Genomic DNA, 21,622 nt, shown 5'->3' on the forward strand with positions numbered 1-21,622 from the left:
ATTTAGGTAAATATCATGCAAACATATGACAGCGCAAAGTAGGCTTAAAACTCCCCTTGGATCACAGAGCCGCCAAGTGTCCTCACTTGAACCAGCATCAAAATAAATCAGAAGAAAATAAATAAACGCAACAAAACGATTTGATCCAGTCGGTTAAAAACATCCGTCTGCACCACACTCGTCCAATTGGCTTCTATTGAGTCCTTCTGTGTGGCATACAGCTCTATACCCTACCAGCCACCATGTAGGCCACACGGGAGAACGAAGTTTTTTTTTTTTTTTTTCTTTTAAGTTTACCTGTGTGCTATAACCTCATTTAGTCATTACCAGTATTTCAGTTAATTTTGTTATCTTTTGACTGTTCCCTCATTTTGTATTACAGTCAAAATCTTCAATGCTTTTAAATTATTTTTTCTGTTTTGTTTTGTTTATCCCATTCCAAAGCAAAACCAAATGGAGATACCGCCAAATGTGCAAATCATTTTACTTCCTTGATTGCAATTTCCAGTTTAAATTGATTTATTCAAGGCTATATTAAACATTCATTAAAGTCCGTGAAATGCCAGTGATAGAAACATGACAATACCGTTACTGAAATTCTTGTGTTGATGGGTTGAGCACGACTATGCAAATTATAAAATAAGAAGAAAGCATAAGTGCCTTGTTCTCAGAAATGATCTTGCCTAGCTGCGCGATTCTCCCAAAGCCTGTGTGTGTACATGCGCGTGCCTTTGTGTGCTTTAACACCGTATTTCTTTCAATTTTTTTCACCGATAACTGAAAAACCTATCTCCCCCTCTCTCTCTCTCTCTCTGGCTCCGATTTCGAAAATAATTTCATATCTTCTATTATACTTTATTCAACGTTTTTATTCAGCAATCCATATTACTATACCTTCAGAGTAGCGAACCCGCGCTTCAACAAACGAATAGCATGTAGGAGACTAAAATATGTGTGTGTGTGTGTGTGTGAGAGAGAGAGAGAGAGAGAGAGAGAGAGAGAGAGAGAGAGAGAGAGAGAGAGAGAGAGAGAGAGAGAGGGGAGGTGGATCTTTTGAGTGAATTGCTCCAAAGTGATATCACCTGCGCGGAGAGCCTTGCGGCTGCTCCGTGGTTGTTTGTTTGATATTTAGATAAATTATCATTGATGTCTGTCAGTAATGAGAAGCCAGTTTGACGACATCATTCCCTCTTTAAGACGCCTCTTTAATCTAACGACATATTGTGACGAAAGGGTACGAGTTCGTTATTGGAGATATGTGAACGCCACTTCAACTTACTTGCAATCTTGTTGAAGTTGATGCTGTACATGTACATCATACGATATAATATATATATATATATATATATATATATATATATATATATATATATATATATATATATATATATATATATATATATATATTATATATATATATATATATATATAAATATATATATAATATACATATATATATTTATACATATATGTATATATTATATAATATATCACGCACATATAAATATATATATATACATATATATAAATACACACACACATAATATATATATATATATATATATATATATATATATATATATATATATATATATATATATATATATACATACACAATGTGCGCGTGTGTGTACATATACACTGTACAGATGCACACATATAATGCATATAAGTGAAGTAGTCGTGTCATCAGTGCATACACATATATGACAAAAGGAAGTTGACGAGAAAAGACCATATTCCCAATAATATACTCGGAACAATGTCAACTATGGTGAGTTTCATTTACATAATAACAGATGAAGCTACACCATAAGTAAACAAAAATAAGCAGACCACACTGCCATTTTAAGTATGAGGTGAAGTTCAATTCTTGAAAACCTTAGATAATTCTGTAAATGAGCAGCAATACGCATAAAGACTAAAATATCAGCAGTAATACAGTCAAGTGAACGCATTCTTGCATGTGCTCGCACACTGTTAACAGAAAAGTCCAAACATTGCGATCTGACGAAGTCGTTGGTACCTATTACCGCAACCAAGGTCATGCAATCACTTCCATTCAGTAGGTCCTACACAAACCTATTTCCTGTTAATGTCGAGAGAAAAATGGCAACGCAACAGAATGACTGCCATATACAGTGAAATAATTAATTTATTTGGAACTATCTGGTGTTGCAACTATCAAGGTCACTGACGCCATACCAAGAGACAGGACTCTGGGTTTCTGAACCATTCAATAACACCCAACATCACTGTTTAAAGAAACTACTGCTCATATTTTTACTTTTAAATTTTCTTAATATTTCATTTATTATTTTTCTTTGTGGAAGCTAGTGGAAATTTTTGTGGCAGCTGGGGAGTGCAATCCTATTAGCTAAATGGAAAAATAATCTGGATAAAAGCTGGACATGATGAAAGGAAGATGAAATTGGCTGGGTAGAGTCTGAGTGCAGAGTCAATTTAAGCGAAAGCAATTTCCTTCTTATCTCTTCTGTGTGCTTATGTTTTATTCGCATGCAGTCTAAAAGGCAGCCCCTCCCCTCCCCTTCACAAGAAGACACATCCACCTCCCTCGCTCCCCCCCAACTCACCGCTCTCCGTGCGAAACTCAGCAAGTTGGAAGCGTCCTGGATTTTTATTCAATTTATTTAAATGGCCATAAGCGCAGCTGCCTGCAATCATGCCATCACGGGGTCAGACGGCCATAAGAACACTAATGCTATATCCTGCCTATGTCATTTTGCCTTCGTATTGTTAGTGGGGTTTATGGGTCACAGGACCTCCCAGATCAAGCGTTATTATGGCCTTTTTTTTTTTTATTGCGACTGACCAGCGGTCACTGGTAGCTGACCTCTTTGATGCCGTGGGACGGATTTTGGCAGCGTTTAAATCCAGCGTTTTGAAATACCATCAAGCAAGCCAGTTGTCATGTCATGGATAGAAGCGAAATATCCACACTAACAACAGATACGTGAATGAAAACCATCTATTCATTATGGCGCCAACTTTTAAAGTTGTTAACGGTCCGCTTAGCGAAAATTCCTTATTTCCTTAGTGGCTCTGGCATTTTTCATGCTATCGTTGTTATTCTGTTCCTTATTCTGCTGGCCCTAACAGCCGTATTCGCCACTATTTGCATCGGTGAAAGAAATTTGCAACTGAATGGAAGCTTAAAAAGACTTTATGGTTCGCCTTTCCTTTCCTTTTTCTGGGGCGTCCTGAATGACCTCTTCCCTTCAATAAATTTGAAGTACGCGACAGGTCCGGGTGGTATATGCCTCAGGCATTATTATAATTCTCTCTCTCTTACACACACACACAATTCGGTTGATGTACACATGCCTCGACCATCGTTGTCCCCCCCTCCCCCCACCCCTCTCTCTCTCTCTCTCTCGGTCTCGAGATCCTATGGTCCATTTGCATGTAATTATAATACACGCTTGGGGTAAAATTATATTTTTGTTTCTTTACATGTATGTCTGTCTGTCTCAATCCTCATGGCCAATTTGAGTTTACCAAGTATTTAACCCTTACTTTATCATTCTCTCTCTCTCTCTCTCTCTCTCTCTCTCTCTCTCTCTCTCCGACTGTGGTGCGCATTTGCCTGGGATAAGAAAGTACGTGCTTGGGGCATAATTATATTTTTGTTTCTCTCTCTCTCTCTCTCTCGTTGCAGATTCTTCTTCTTACCTAGAGCCCTTCAGACCCAGATCCCTCTTCATCAAGGACCCCACCCGAGCACTTACCCCTTGGGCCGCCATTTACTTTTATCTCCAGGCTTCGCCTGATAAGCCTCTTTAAATATGCCATGGGAAATGGGAGGGCGAATGAGAGGAGACAACCGCGAGAGAGAGAGAGAGAGAGAGAGAGAGAGAGAGAGAGAGAGAGAGAGAGAGAGAGAGAGAGAGAATGGGGAAGTAATCCTTCACGGTGATATATCATTCATGTCAAGTGTCACCCAATGATTAAGAGCGACGTACCCCTTTCATATTGGCATACAGTACGCTTGGCACCTCATGGAAGGGGTGCGCATCTCCTTGGGGAGTAAGGGTTAAGATGATGTACTTAATATTTAAACCAAGTCTTTGTGCTTCTTGCACGTTGTTTAGTTTTTCATCATAAAGTATATATATATATATATATATATATATATATATATATATATATATATACATATACATATACATATATATACATATACATATATATATATATATATATACATATATATATATATATATATATATATATATATATATATATATGAATGACAAACCACAATACAACTAAATTTAGCTGTATGAAGAATAAAGCAAGATGACATAACGGCATTACTGTACAAAACAAAAATTAAAAGCAAACAATACCGAACATGGAGCTGGGATGTAGAGGTTTATGAACCTAGAGAGCGAGCGTCTATGAGCCTCGATACATCCTCTAAATCACTGTAATTAGCGTTTGAAGCGCCTCGCTGTCCGTAAAATTCCTCCTTTTCTCTTAATATGTTATGGTTTCATCTGGGCAAGGCCTGCCAAGCTTCCTATTCATCTGCGGGGAAAAAAAATACTCGAAGATAAATTGTAAGATAACAGCCACTTGCCCTGCTTTTTCAGGAGAGAGAGAGAGAGAGAGAGAGAGAGAGAGAGAGAGAGAGAGAGAGAGAGAGAGAGAGAGAGGGTAGGTGGGTGTGGCTGAGTTAACATTGAGATCACAAGGGGAGGGGGAATTGCAAGGGTGCCCTCTCCCTCTACTAGTGGGGCTTAGCGGGGGTAGGTGGGGGAGGGATTTGGAATGGATGAGTGGGTTGGGATTACACATGTAGGTACCGGGCAACGGTTGGTTTGATGTTGCAGGTGGTAAGGGGATATATATATACATACATATATATACACATATATATGTGTGTATGTATATGTATATATATGTGTGTATGTATATGTATGTATATGTATATGTATATGTATGTATGTATATATATATATATATATATATATATATATATATATATATATATATATATATATATGTGTGTGTGTGTGTGTGTGTGTGTGTGTGATAAGTACATCCATGATATTGTTCTAAGAAAGGCAATATATCCATTCACGCCACGAGGTTGTTTGAAAAGACTGGTTCCTGTCTTCTATTCAGTTATTTATTATCATTTCACTCGAAAACACGAAGCTATTTAAATTACAAATGAGCGAGGGTGGCCCGAATCAGGGGAGATAAGGAGTGGTGGTTGTACGATGAAATGCTTTGAGAAACCGGTTTTCCAGCTGAGGTTTTTTTTTTTAACAAAAACAGGCAGAACAAACAAAGAAAACCTTTTAGACTTAAGTCTGAAAAAATGTCCATCCAAACTTTCTAGAGCTCGCTCTCTCCCCTTCTCTCTCTCTAAAGTGGTCTGGATTAAGATCGACAGATATTCTCTAAAATCACTTTGAAGTCACAAAGTATTTTTTTTTCAAACCACCCCGAGTGTCACGCCTTTCTCTTGTATTTTTTGGGGTGGCAAGTTTTCGCTCATGAATACTACCATTATTTTCATTTTCTACACTGTTTTTATATATTTTTCTGCACTTATCCGCTTGTATACTTTGCCATCTTTTCCTTTTTGCGTTTGTAAAATGCTTGGCTACCTCGCCCAAATCTCTGAGTCTCAACATCTGCAAGAAGATCCCTTTGAGACATATGTACTTACATGGCGTTCTTAAGGCGATGAAAGGCTGCCGTTCTTAACTATCTATGCAATTTGAACCGAGCCAGGGTATCATTTACTAGGAACTGCAATCTGCAGATGACACCCGCCCTAACCCTCCATCTTTTTTCTTCAACTCACATTCCCCCTGTTTCTCGAGGATTATATAACAACGTAGATATTCCCCTCCCTTACCCGCTAAAATTTACACAATACGACTTGGATGCGTGAAAAGCCAGTAGTGGTCTTATACAGATGCGAGGTTTGTACTCGAGCATTTTCAAGAATGAAAATCGCTTGGATTTCTTATTGATGTAGTTTATTTACAAAGGACAGAAATGGCTTAACATCAACCTGATGAACGTTTCATTACAGTCTCACAATATGGCATCTAACTTGAGAAACATGACTTGTTTAAAATTATAACAAATAACTGGTTAATATCAAACTGCAATTTATTGAATATCTGACTTTAAATAAAAAAAAAAACATATGTTTAAAAGCTACGAATCTTCAAATACCTTTTCGGTAATTAATGCTCTTCAAAAACATTAAAGCCACCTAACAACCAACCCCTCCAGTCCACCAAACTTCGTGGGTCTCACGGACTACCGAAAAGTGCTTGTCTGGTCCCTTCCCAAAACCAGTTTCAATGATGAATGGACTCTCTTTGCAATTACCGAAAATGCAAGACTTCCGCCGATGCGCAAGTTCACCTTGAAAAGTATATGACCGCACATGGGAGGTTGAGACAGTTCCCCAGGACCCATTGCTTCCAGGAATCCGACACCCTCGGCATTCAAAACTTCGGTCGTTAACAAAAAGAATTTCCGGATGATTTTTTTCCTTGTTTAGTGAGAGAGAGAGAGAGAGAGAGAGAGTAATTTATCCCATGGAGAAGCTCTGCAGCCGTTATGCACACATGTAGTCATGCACTTAGAAATGCATTTGGATGAAAAATTTAGTAACTCTAAGCATAATTTCCGGACGAGAATCCTCGTTAGGTATGTACGTATGTAAGTGAGCGCCTAAGAGGGTTAGAAAATTCAATTATCACTATAAACTCTCCTAGAAGTTACAGACACACACACATCTTGTGTACCTTAAGGCTGTTCATAATTACAGTCGTGAGAAAAAATATTACTTTCAGAGAGAGAGAGAGAGAGAGAGAGAGAGAGAGAGAGAGAGAGAGAGAGAGAGAGAATTTCACGCTTATATAAGTTCAGCTGCTTGATAAATACGCAAATTGTGTGTGTGTGTGTATGTGTGTGTGTGTGTGTGTGTACGCCATATGACTAAAGATGCCCAAATATTTTGAAGGGTGGACTGCTAAGTAGATTTGCTTAACAATAATTACTAGTATACTATGTTAATCAAATTACGTATACTTTGTAATGAATAACAAATTAAATTCAACTTTTCTTTTAACGAAAAATTAAAACAACCTGTTTTTGCCGCTTTCCTCCAACCATCGCAGTCATTCACATTTAAGGTGTTTACAGAGCCTTTCATGCTACCACACTTGTTCTTGAGGAATATACACAAGGCTTGGATAACACGTGGTTGTACAAATCATGGCGAAAAGGGCACGGACCACAATATCAGGCACAAAGATTCTTTGTTCTCGGATTTTTTTTTTGGGGGGTGGGGTGGTAATGCGGAGGGAGGTAATGTTAATACGCTCTTCCTGCCGCCTCGCTCCTTCAACTTGTTCTGTTGGAGCGAAAAAATGGAAAAGCTTATTCCTTTAACAATGCAATTTAACCATTAATTTTCCTTCACAAACATCTGCCACTTACTGTGAACATGCTGCAAATGACGCGAGACCTTAGTTACTCGTGGCCTTAAAAAAACTAACTTCTCCTACGCTCTATGCAATCACATTCTATCTGTCTTCATCTCTTTTATCTGGACGTGATCTTTCTCTGCTAAGAGAGGACGAGTCATGCCACAGGGGCATCGCCCAATCTACCCTTGCATAGATTTCGACATCTGTCGTGTAAATGAAGAAACGTTCCATGATAAGAATATAGCTTTAAGCTCTCGTATGTTATGTTAAAAACCACTAAAAATCACTGCAATCACTACAAACTCAACCCATAACTATTATCATTAAAGGTTCTGTTGTTATTATCACTAAGTATTCTGAACTCATTGTTACTATTATAAAGATAATTATCAGCTGCTATAACTTATCATATTTTTAATATAAGCATCTTATCAGCAGTTATTAATTTTATTATTATCCCAGCTATTATTTTCATCCAAGTGGTTAAGGCTCAGCCAGCGTTATTAAATTCCTCTCCGGCCCAAAGGGCCGCGTTCCCCAGACAAGCGCTTTCACACTTCCAACCATTTCTCATCGTCAAATGCTTTATTTCTATTTCTCCGCCACTTATTTTTCTTAGGGCCCTAATCCCTTCTCTTGTTCAGGGGCGTGAGGATCTTGTAACCCTAAACCCACATTTTCACTCCCAACAGAGAGAGAAAGAGAGGGAGGGAGGGAGGGAGAGGGGAGAGGGAGGGAGGGAGGGAGGGAGGGAGAGAGGGAGAGAGAGTCCTTCCCACGTCTCCACGGTCAAGGGACCTGTCTGAAGGGTCTTTATACATTCCTTAAGTAAAGGAGATCCGTTGAATCATGACAAACTACCTCTTAAGCTCCCACACAAATAAACAGAAACACAATCTGCATAAAAATGTCCTGACACTTTTGTGTTGCACAAGCATTAAGGATTATTTATTTATTAAAACATGCCATCGTCATTAACATTATTATTATTATTATTATTAGGGAACAAGTCTAAAATACCTTTAATTTGCTTAGGCTTACCACCGCTCCATGTATGAAGCAGATGAAGAACGAAAGACGGCAAAAGAATAAAAGGACATACAGAAATGCAATACTTTTGTAACCAAGCAAGTGTTCAATATTTTATCCAAATTCTTTGCCATACTTTCCCAGTACATTTACATTTCAAAAACATTCCATGTACTACATAACTCGTTTTCATCAATTGATGAATAGCCCTTGTAAAGAAGTTCCAATGATTCTAGAGAGAGAGAGAGAGAGAGAGAGAGAGAGAGAGAGAGAGAGAGAGAGAGAGAGAGAGAGAGAGTCCATGAATGAAAGGAATAAAGGAACATTTATTATCCTAAGTTTCTGTATATTTGTAGAAAGCTTCAGCTTTGAAAGGCTAGAAGAATCAGTGTTATGCGACGAGTGAGAGAGATTAATGTACTTTTTGATATATGTATCGTATGCATTATATACTAGTGCCACGAGAGAGAGAGAGAGAGAGAGAGAGAGAGAGAGAGAGAGAGAGAGAGAGAGAGAGAGAGAGAGAGAGCTGGAATGATTAATTCTGCTGTATGTCATACTGGTGTCAGGAAAAAAAATTATGTATTGCTTTACATCATAAATGCTATCGTCGAGAGAGAGAGAGAGAGAGAGAGAGAGCCATGTGACAAAAGGTACAGGTTGTTGTGGGATGGAAAGAGATCGTGTTCTCCCACATCACTTCCTATTATACCCAGTAAGACAAACACCAGGCCAAGAACCTACCTATACTGTCCTCCATAAACATTCATCCTCAGAGCCTCCCCGAAAAAGGAGAAGACGAAAAAGAAAGACCAACCTTTCTACAATAAAGGTTTTTAGATTTGTATCCTTCAGTTTGTTTGTTCTTAAATGCGATCAGTGCATATATCAGAAACTCCCGTTTTCTTTCCGATTTCCTAAAATAAGACGGTATTTGATACATCAAATGAATTCTTAATTTTAAAATTCTTAAAAGTAAAATTCTTTTTTGAGATTTCGTCGTTAAACTGAAATATTCTAATGAAATTATTAAAATGCTCATTAACATTTTACCAACGTGCATTTTCATATGGTCATAATTATCAACGATACTTCGATTTTCCCTCTTTGACCAGGTCCTTTCTGCAGCATTTCTATTCACCTGCCGAAGGAAATACTTTTAAAGTGCATCAGCGGATTTTTCCATCACGCCCACTAATTTTCATTCGCTTCCATTTTTTCTTGTGACTACCAACTTCAATATTGTCTATTATGTAAAGAAATAATGTTATGTCTGATTTTGTATGAGGAAAACAGTGATGGCATTGTTTATTTTGTGATTTCAAAATACCCACATATGACAGTAAAAAATGCTATGAAATATACTCCTATTCCAGTATCTTCAAAGACTAAAGACCTCTTCGAGAGTATTTTTTTCATAAAATGCAAACAAAAACTACTCAAAATTTCTACATTTTTTATAAACTTTCTCGCACAAGCCAAGGACAGACCCTTAAATTCCTTATCCTAAAATCCCGTCTTTCCATCCTCGATGGTACAAAACGTTTACAAGTTAAATTAACGTCCCTCAGTTCCCTACCAAGAACAAAAACTTTCCGATTTTTAATGAAAGAACTTTAATATTATTGATTAAAATCTCTCAATTTCCTTACTCAAAAATGGCGCCCTTCTCTTCGCTAAACATTTACGCTAAGATGTTGATTAGCGTCCCGCCCACTTATTGGCCGAAGCGATTAGCATCGGCGCATCGTAACTTCCATATTTGGTGTCGGCAAACTTCAGTGAAGGATCGTCCTTCACTCGCCTTATTTACCTCCCACCGGCGGTTGCCCACGACGCGTCATGCTCTGGCAGGCTTCACTTTTTTCTTTCTTTTTTAAAGGGGCTGCAGTGGAGTACAACTGATGGACGTTTGTGTGAGTTTGTGTAGGTTATCATACTTACCAAATGAATATGCACACACACAATACATATATATATATATATATATATATATATATATATATATATATATATATATATATATATATATATATATATATATGTATGTATATAAATATATTATATATATAGATATATACGTGTATGTGCCAAAATAGCAGTAAAACACAATGTATTTCCTTTAATAACTAAAAGAAATGTAACAAATGAAATTGACTACAAAATAAGAAATTAACTTATGGTTATCTTACAAGTACATGAAATAAGCATAACTTTACAAAAGCATCGTTTGTTTGAATAACATATATATATATATATATTTGTCATATAACATTATATGAATAACATATATATATGATACGAGGAAAAAATAAATGTTTACTTGGTTCAACTTCTCTCAACCACTGAACAAGTGAGGATTTAAACAAGGTCATTAATCAACTGCTTGCGAGTTAACCGACAATTGCTGTTGTAAGTGTGGTAGTACGGGATACCTCGTGACCTATTTAGGAGATGCCTAACCTTTCCAAAGCCTTATGACCGGTTTGAGCTCAGCACTCATTCGCCCACGTGCGAAAGGGCGGAAAGTAGGCGGTGGCCGCAAACTGGTTTATCTGAGATGGGCGTCTCCCTTTCTACGAATACTTACCCACCCCACGCCCACCATACTCGAGCCAGCCAGTGCTCCCACTCGGCAAAAACCCCCCTCGAAGCTTAGCGAGTTTTTTTATGTGTAATTTTCTCTTGAAAGTAATAACAGCGTACGTGTGTGTGTGTGTATATATATATATATATATATATATATATATATATATATATATATATATATATATACATAATACATATTGTATCTATGCATATGTCTATAAATATAAGTATATATACATATATAAATATATATATATATATATATATATATATATATATATATATATATATATATATATATATATATATATATATATATATATATATATATATTATGTACACATACATATTGTATCTATGCATGTCTATAAATAAAAGTATATATACATATAAATAAATATATAATATATATACACAAAATATATATATATATATACATACACACACACACACATACACATATACATATATATATATATATATATATATATATATATATATATATATATATATATATATATATATATATATATATATATATATATAGTTACGTTCAAGGAAATTAAAAACTGTACATATACTACGGGACATCAGTGAGTGTAGTAAGTGCATGACCTAAAAATTTGAAGACAAAAGTGTGCAAGTATAAAGACAGTCCGGTGGCCCCACCGCATAATAAACCGGTTTCCCTGTTACATTTGGTGCAAGCAATGTTTTTAGTCGGGAGGCTTTTACTCTAGAAAAGCCTGCCTCTTCTCCTTCTTCATTATTACACTGAATTTCGACTAGGCGCACTGTACTTGTGAGTATATGCATCGCAAAGCTTAAGTTGAATGACTTGAAGCATCGTAAAGGTTTAAGTTTGCCACCTAAGCAGAATGAGAGTGAGAGAGAGATAGGTATTATAGATCTTGTTTTACACCGGATAGTTGCATAATATAACAGTCAACTTTAAATTACAATCACAGGAAGTTAAATGGGAACAATTTCTCTAAATGCCAGTTACATTATTATTATTATTATTATTATTATTATTATTATTATTATTATTATTATTAACAATGTCATTTTTGTTCACAGTTCATTGGCGTGGTTCAACTGGTAGTGGCAATCTACTGCCTCCTAAATGTCGAGGAAACTCGAAAAAGGATTAAATTCGAAAATGCTGTTACGTTTGGTATCATTGATCCTGAATCTGATGCTGGTGAGTTCCTTTCCCCTTCCTGACACACTTACATGTTCTGGATGACTTCATTACAAACTCCTATATAATTTACATTCATTTGTTCTGTTAGTTATGATGCTGTTCATTATTTTAAAGTTGATTTAGAAGACTATTTCTACTTAGTGAAGAAGAATTAGCCTTGAAACTTATCACATTTCGTCTCACTTATATTTTGCAGCCATGAGCTATAAATGCATAACAACAGACGAATTTTTTTTTTACAAAATGTTGTTCCTAAAATGCTTCTCTATGCAACGTTCATTAGGCTCTTGACTTAAATATTTTTTCTCTTTCAGCTGCATACATCTTCTTCTCGATTCTTCTGTTGGTAGCTGTTCTCTACATCCTAGCAGCTCTGGTCCTGATTCATGGCGTTAGAACAGTAAGTTCTCCTGGCATCTGAACACATGACTTAAGTTTTTTCCTGAAGCAAAGTCATTGACTCATTTCCACGAATTCACAACGAGTAACTCGAGGTTTTCCTTTCACTTGTGAAGTAATTGTGCTAATGAGTTTGCAAGTGACGAGGGCACAACCCTACTCACTTTTAATCTCTCAGTGGGAAACTGATGTACTCCTAACACCCGAAGGTATCTTTTCTTACTTTGGGTAAGCTATAACTCAGTGGCTCTCGCTTTTCAGAATAAAAATGAATGCACAAATTCTGCGTGACACGATATATTGGTAATTGTTGTTGTCGATGTTTCCAGTTTATTTATCGGCCAAAGGATCTCCTACCGAGACTTTCTTCTTTCCTTCAAACTGGGCTCTGTTCTCCCTCTGCTTGACAGTACAGTAAATCTATCTTTTTCTGGATCTCTATAGTTCGACCCCTCTAATCCTCCTTTTCAATGGTGTACTTCCATTTCTGACACTAAATCCTCTCTCTCGTTGCTTTGTCCCTGATTATTTCGTTTTGTAGAAGTACTCGGACTTGTAAACACGCTTATTTGTCTGTATATAATGTTTTTATGATGATACAACTTTAAATGAAACTCTCTGACAATACTAGACTTTGTGTTGCTTTCCTATCAATATGTGTCCTGATTATTTCTTTTGTATATACTTGAATATAATATTTATATATATATATATATATGCATATATATATATATATATATATATATATATATATATATATATGTATATATATATATATATATATATATATATGTGTGTTTATATATATGTATATATATATATATATATATACATATTTATATATATATATATATATATATATATATATATATATATATATATATATATATATATATATATATATATAGTATATGCATACAAAATTTAAGTGAATACGTATCTCCATATAATTTATGCAATATAGTTCTCATATGCCTGTTAATGTACTTAATTTGATATAAAATATTTCATTGTTAAACTTCATTATGCATGTAATGAATATTTGCAGTTTAATTTACAATTAACGCGTATACGTCATGAAAGTTCATTTTTGCACTCAAACTCAGCAGTTATCAAAACAGCCTTTGTAATTCAATTCAATTTAAAATATTTGGTTTTGGTAGTTTTGAGTAATTCTAATATTTGCAGTATAAATTCAGCACATATTATGTTATGTTTGTGTACTTATCTCTCGTAGTTAAATAATTAGATGTATTTCCTCTACGTTATTATATTATATTTAATGAAATATACTTGCTTAGGAAAACTGGCTATCCTCAACTCATGCAGGATATTTCCAGTTCACATATCAATTTACATGATGACCTTGTGCTTGTTTCAATGCAGGCTATATGATCTCGTGTTTACCTTGCGAACTGACCCTTCAATTGACTCGTTTCAGAAACGACGATTCCTGTTGCTCCCCTGGGTGTTCTTCACTTTCCTGAACATGATCATGGCCTTCTCCGGGGGGATCCTGACCCTCATCAACTCCCATGGATACGCCCTCAACATCATCGTCGGTATCATCGTCCTCTGCATTTCCATGACGTGGATCTACTTCACTTGCGTCGTCTTCAGCTTCTTCCAAGCTTTGCAAGACGGAGACTACTGGTGATTCCTCAAGCTTTCTTCGTCCTTTCAAGCTTTCTCGAGGCAGACTAAAACGAAAAATCATCGGCCCTACGTCTCTCTTTTCCCGTCCTCTCTCTTTTTATCCGATATTTTCCTATTTGTTTCCTTTGCGAAGTCTCCAATCCACCTCGTCCAGGAGCGACAAATAAGTTAGCGAGTTATCAGTCCATAAAAAGAGCAATGCTTTAATCTGGTTCGTATAAAATAAGTTGGTTGAGCAGTGCAGTGGCGTAACTAGGGCGGAAGTTCAAAGTGCCGCTCCATTTCCCTGTTGCTAAAAAGTACTCAAATGGTGAAAATTAAAATCACATTTTAAGCCTTAACATCTCAGTCATTTATTCTATTTCAAAAATCGCGTACTGTCCAACAGCAGAGTCGATGAATTGCTGTTCAGTGTTCCGATCAGACGAAATATACTAGAAAATCTAGAATTATGCCAGACCAGACCTGCTCAAAAGATGCCAGAGTGCCCCCTGCCCCCGGCACAGTGCCGCTCGGGTCGGACCGCCCCCCCCCCCTTAGTTACGCCACTGTGGTTGAGGCAAGCAAAACTGACCCAAAGTAATTAGAAAGCGTTCAAAACATTGGTGGTTACTGACAAGATTTACCTATACACAGACCTTAGTTTCTGATGCATTGCCGAAAATCATGAGTAAGCAGCAGTTCCGGATTGTTCCTTTTCTTAAAAGGTGAAAAAGAATATTTTTAGCCGGAGAGCAGTCACAAACTTTCAACCGTATTCTGTCCGAATGACAAAAATCGAACCATGGTTTTCAACTGATCAGAATATTTAAACATTTTGCTTGTTATTTACATATAATTTTATTTGATTATCCGAGAAGAAAATTAAAATAATCCTCCTTGTTCTGCATAAGGCCAAAATAAGAATTTTAAAGTAAAAGGGTAAAAATAAAAAAAAAATAATAATTGCTGAAGTAGGTTAATTTATGACCGAAACAATGAAGATATGAACTCAAATGACATGGTTATATTCATCGTTAAAAACCAAATAGATTTTCTCCCAATGGAATCCAATACTTATATGCACATAATAATCCAATATAATATATATATATATATATATATATATATATATATATATAATAATAATAATATATATATATATATATATATATATATATATATATATATATATATATATATATATATATTATAAATATATTACCAAGAATACAATATGAATATATATAATATAAACATATCATTAGCATATATCAATTGCAGTTGACCAGGTCATGCCACGTACCGAGTAGCAAACCTGTGACCAAGAATACAAGTCTGAATGACCTAACTGCAAACACCGTCATTAGCAGTTCCTTGCAGTTGCAGAGTCATGGATACTTGCATATCAGAACTTAAACAGTGACGAGTTGGTTGTGATTACGAAGGACAATATCGGAAACATGGCATGTCATAACACTGGGACAACTGGCATATATGCGCACTCCTATATATATATATATATTATATATATATATATATATATATATATATATATATATATATATATATATATATATATATACATATATATATATTATATATATGTATATGTATAACATACATATATATATATATATATATATATATATATATATATATATATATATATATATATATATATATAACGCCTAACTCACTAGATGTGGCTTCAGACCTTATACGAATTATCCTTCTAATCCTTGGCTAGGTTTATATTTTGGATGGGGTTGCTAGCCTATGCCTCTCTCCACCAGGCTGCGACCAATGACAGTCGATGAAGTTCCACTTATCTTCGCAGCTTGATCACAAACGATTTCAATGAATTACGACCATATCGCTCCGTCCTCGCCCAGGATTCGAATTTGGGCTCTCATGCTAGTAAGGTGAGCCTTACTATTGTTACAATGTGAGGCCCAAATAGATATATATATATATATATATATATATATATATATATATATATATATATATACATATATATATATATATATATATATATATACATACATATTCATATATATATATATATATATATATATATATATATATATATATATATATATATATATATATATATATATATATATATATATATATATATATATATATCACGGATGCATCCACCGCTAAAAATTCCATCTTCAAAATATCAGGAGTGATATGAGTGAATGCGAAGAACGTCAGTTGTTGTTTTAAGGTCATTTTCAAAACAGGCCTTTGGGTGTGCTTGTGTGAAGACATGTTGTATAAATACAGAGTTGGTTAGGAAAACGTCCGAATATATATTTGATAGCACTGAAGTGTTCTCCCCATCACAAAGAAATATTTTATATATATATATAGAATAATTTATGTTTTTAAGAGTCTATATACTTATAATGATATCGGGGTATACAAACAGACACTTTGTCGTCGACATTCGAGTGTCTATATATTTTCTTCTATAGAAAGGACTATTGTATTTTATTGTATTGTAGCTGTGCTGTATTGGGTCGCCGTGTTTTATCTCCCTGTGTAGTAGGTGTGACTTGTGTGTGCCAAAAGTTCACTTTTAATTCTTCCTTCAAGTGTTTCTTAACTAAGAATGATATTATTTGTAATCGTCCTGTATTCTCCGTCATCCTGCAGTCTCCTCCCAAGACCAGACGCTGGGATGAAGGTCAACAAACAAGGAAATAAAATCAGGGGTAATAATAAAAATGAACATGAACCAATATATCGTAATACATCAGTAATCATGATCATTCTCTCTCGCGAACCACATCTCCTGGCTTCACGACCGTTCACCAAGCGTCTGGTCTTGCCTGACCACCTTCATTTCACTGCATGTCAAAACTTCTACGACAGAGTATCACCCTATACGTGTCTTTTACATCACAGGTAGCTAACTAAAAGTTTTCGACAACCTACGTATTTGCGTGTGTATACCACAGATACGTGTAACATGCGCATAAAACAAGAGAATTATAACTGATAAAAGCATCTGCCCAAGCCAAGATTCGAACCTCGGCCTTTGGTTTCAATACGGTCGACCGTTTATCACAGTATCTATACCAAAGGCCCAGGTTCCTTATCAACTGTAATTCCCCTTGGGAAGTGTAAGTTATTCCCAAGGTATACTGGTTTCTGGACGTTAAGAGATGTTTTCTATATTTATATATATATATATATATATATATATATATATATATATATATATATATATATATATATATATATATATGCATGTATTTCTGATATAGGAAATAATAATTACACGTTTAACACGAGCGAAATAACACTGCATCATATTACATCAACAAAGGACCACATAAAGACCGTCATCTGCATTGAAACATTTCATATTTCGCCCTTACATTATTTCGCATTCACTGAAGATGTTTGTTGTCTGGATGTTTCATTGTAACTTCTGTTTTATTTATATTTACTCGGAGTACCATCATACGTCCACATACAGAGCTATACGGCATTGGCACCGAGTTATAGCAGCCTTTTTCTTCTTGTAGTATCCAGCTGACCCATCAAAATATTTTTGTAAATTGGCTAATTCTAACGTCCGACTATTTTTCTCTAAATCTACGACATTTTATTCATCTGGAATCCTTTAGTGTCTGAATCACTGTAAAACATGCAAGTAAGAATGAAGCTGAATCAGGTGCCCCAAAGCCCTTGTGTTCTGGGTTCGTGACTTTGGTCTGACAGACAATGAAATTTCCCTTGAAGTACTTTCAGACAGTCACACCAAAGTCACGACACCTATCCTTGTAAGATGCATTTATTTAATATAATCATAAGTGTTGCATTGTATGTTCATCATTTGTCCATCCCTTGCAAATTAATTTTTTTCTTTTTCGCGCCCCTTTACATATTTTATACTTAAAACAATAACTGCAACTAAACACTTACTTCATTCGAAAAGTTTTGTCAACATGTTGTCAAACAATTCTTATTTTCCATTATAAGATATAACTTCTCAAACTGGCTAATATTTCCTTACGAGCTTAAGTCTTACATTTATTAGTAGATGAAGAGTATTTTCCACGCTTTATGATTGTTTTTATTTTTTTTTTATTTTCCTTACATTTCCTCCACGCATCATCACCACTGATCAAGCGGCGTCGCCTCTGTCGCAAGATGACGCCAAGTGTATTTTCTCTGGTTGCAGAATGTCTCGTCCATGTTCTTACTGTTATCATAATAATATTGTACATTTATGTGTATGCAGCAATCAGCTGACCGAATTTATGAGAAAAAATATAACGAGTTTTTAATGAAAACTTCATTTTTTTTCACCTCGGAGCTCATATGTGAGCAGCATTGATATGACGAAGGGATACTCTGGTTCCATATCTGGCAAACTTAGTCTATCCAATTTTAGGTAAGTGATATATATATATATATATATATATATATATATATATATATATATATATATATATATATATATATATAAATAGCAATTAAAATGAATATGATTTTTTTAGGTTTTATGCCCTGTGCTCTGTGAGCTCAAGCACAGACGTTTGGGTTTATCAAACAATTGAGTCTTTAAACTAAGAAATAAAAGCACAAAAAAATAAAGCTATTTGAATTAATTTATGTACTAGCAAATAAAGCTACATCTTGAGTGTTAGTGGCTAACAGATGAATGTATGAAATTTATGCCATATGACCCTGAGGGAGCCATTTAAGCATCGATGTGGCAATGTGGAGGTGAATAATCTTTATTACTATAACAATAACCATAATTGGATAATAGCGGTAGATGATCACGAACCAGAAAGTGCCACTTAGTATGAAGACGTTATCATGCCCAGGTAAAGAGGGGGGGTGGGGATGGGGCGCCGGGGATAATGACTTAACGTTAAAAATGCTCTGACTACTGTAAGGCCCTTGCTCTAGTAAAGTGTACTGACGACTGCTTTTGAAACAGATTGACTGAAGACTCGCTTTATACAAACGTAGGTATACAGGCATATCTGAATATAATGCATCTTTTGGAATAAGATGTATGCCGAGTCGCGTATAATCTGTAATTAACAATGAAAACACATCGCATGTTTTTGTACTGATTAAACTGCATACAATCGCATCCATATTCTGTCTACCAGTATGATAAAGCGGTTAAGTATCTAGTCATGTAAACGAATAATACAAGGGAATTAACGAAAGAACATTCACATGTCCTAGACCTTTAATCTGCGATTTTTTCCAAAATAATGCTAAGACGTTTGGCCAACGGCCACTGGTTCATGTCAAGACAGCTGTGTGTGTCTGTGCTAATGTGTTATGCTATGTTAAAAGTGTAGAATACCTCGTAAACGGATGAGCAGTTGTCTCGCCTAATTTTTCCCAAACTTAAGAAACTGAAACCACACTCGCAAGAACAAAAGGCTTAAAGAAGTCTGCAAACTGGATTAAGATATCCTGGCTATCAGAACACCTCTTCACTGCCACATCAATCTGCTCAGCTGACCGAGACTACTCTAAATAAGGACACATCATCTCGGGACAGTTTGCTCATCGGTTGCTCTTTGGTCTGAGAATAAAGTTAATACCTTCCCTTCCAACACCAACCTCTGGAAAACTGCCCTCTCATCTGCAGATGAGGCTTCAGTGACTGTGAATCAGCAACATGTTAAACCAAAGGTCGAACCCCAATGCTGCCTGAAAGGAGACGAGAGGGGAAAAATCTTCTTGCTGGAGTTTTACAAGGGCAAGGTCTTTCATCAGTCCGTTGCAAAACCTGTCTTCCCCATTTCTACTACTCATTTTTCCTTTGATATATTCCTGTCTCGACCTTTATTTCATACCTTGCTTACTCTCCAGCTGTATCTCATATTTACGCCTGCATGCTGTATTTTCCTGATTATCAATTTTGAATAGCACATGTATTCACAAGACACTGCACTTTCTTGGAGAGCCCAACTCTTGGGAAACCTTTGTTCAAATCCCCAGTCTTCTCCAAAAGCGGGGGTTTTCACCTGTAGTCCTGAGATCTTTTTTCCTGCTGGAGAGGGGAGCAGGTCTAGTTTATTGTCTAGGAGGCTACACCTTCCACTTATGTTCGTTAGGTAGGGACAATGCATAGGTGAGATGTGTGGAAACATATAAATTCTATTTGCAATTTTGGTTAGGAAATCCAGTACTGCCCAGTTTAGACTTATTGCCAAGTTCCATCTCCCATGATTTCACTCCTCCAACCATACTCCTCAGTGGTTCCACACATAATCCATTCAAAATTTACTTCATAACTGTTACCAAACGCAACATCATCATCACAAAAGAGGCTATCCTTAAAGTATTGGCAATCATGCATCTTTGACTTTTAGCAATTATGCCACTGATAAATCTCTTATTAAAGCGAATAAGAATAAATACCACCTCTGTTACCAGGAGCTATGCCCTTATACATCCCCCAAAACTATCCCTTAAAATTCCCTTGAAAACAAACTTTTCCTGTCTCTTACCATATTCCCTTTCTGTTTGTGTATATATACTTGTAAAAATATAATTAATTTTTAGAAGAAAAAATTATTGTTCTTAACTGTGTTCAAAATTACAGCAATTGTAATCTTTTACTTTTTGTTCAGAAATTTCTTCTCTAAGATAAATCTCTTTAAAGGCTTATAATAACTAGCATAATCATATGAGAAAGTGGATGAAAGCATTTGCATCCAGTCATCAAGAATAACAGTAAGAGTAAGTCCAGCATAAAGTAAAATCCCCATATTCTTGTCTTAAGCCAGATTTTCTAGGACTTAATATCTGATTTCCTTGGCGGTAAGGATATTTTCACAACAGTCCACAGGCTTATAATCACCCTAAAGGGGCATAGTCTCTGCATCCTCAGGTATGTAGAACTTCCTCTGGCATGTCAATGGTGGGGGAAGTACTTCGCTTGAACCTTCTCAACCACAGGTCAGAATGCTAACCTGATCCAAGACATCCAAAGCAATCAGTGACTGTCTCACCTCCACAGTGCTCCCTAGAGTATGCTGTATCAATGAGATGGGCTTGATGAAGGAGTAGTGGCTGATTCCATGAGATTATAAATCTCATATATGCACCCAACAATCTCTTGAAAAAACCATCCCAACATTGCATGAGAGGGTTCTGAAGGGGAAAGATCTTTAGGTGCTTATAGATTCCCCAGAACAAGAGTTGGATCCTCTCTTGAGAGGTTGACACATGAGTCTGCCTTGGTTAACACTCATGGGACCACTGACTC

At 35.8% G+C, this 21,622-nt stretch overlaps 1 protein-coding gene across 1 annotated transcript in view; it reads left to right on the forward strand.

The window, feature by feature from the left end:
* LOC136842623 (uncharacterized) overlaps window positions 1-15,309 on the forward strand; it is a 48,489-nt gene extending 33,180 nt beyond the window's left edge. The window contains exons 2-4 of the mRNA XM_067110240.1: window positions 12,189-12,312; window positions 12,630-12,715; window positions 14,156-15,309. Coding sequence (XP_066966341.1) covers window positions 12,189-12,312; window positions 12,630-12,715; window positions 14,156-14,371 — 426 coding nt within the window. The 3' untranslated portion in view covers window positions 14,372-15,309. The remainder of the gene's footprint in view (window positions 1-12,188; window positions 12,313-12,629; window positions 12,716-14,155) is intronic.
* Window positions 15,310-21,622: the final 6,313 nt, after the last annotated feature.

The sequence above is a fragment of the Macrobrachium rosenbergii genome, chromosome 10, assembly GCF_040412425.1.
Source record: "Macrobrachium rosenbergii isolate ZJJX-2024 chromosome 10, ASM4041242v1, whole genome shotgun sequence".
In the NCBI taxonomy this organism is placed as follows: domain Eukaryota; kingdom Metazoa; phylum Arthropoda; class Malacostraca; order Decapoda; family Palaemonidae; genus Macrobrachium; species Macrobrachium rosenbergii.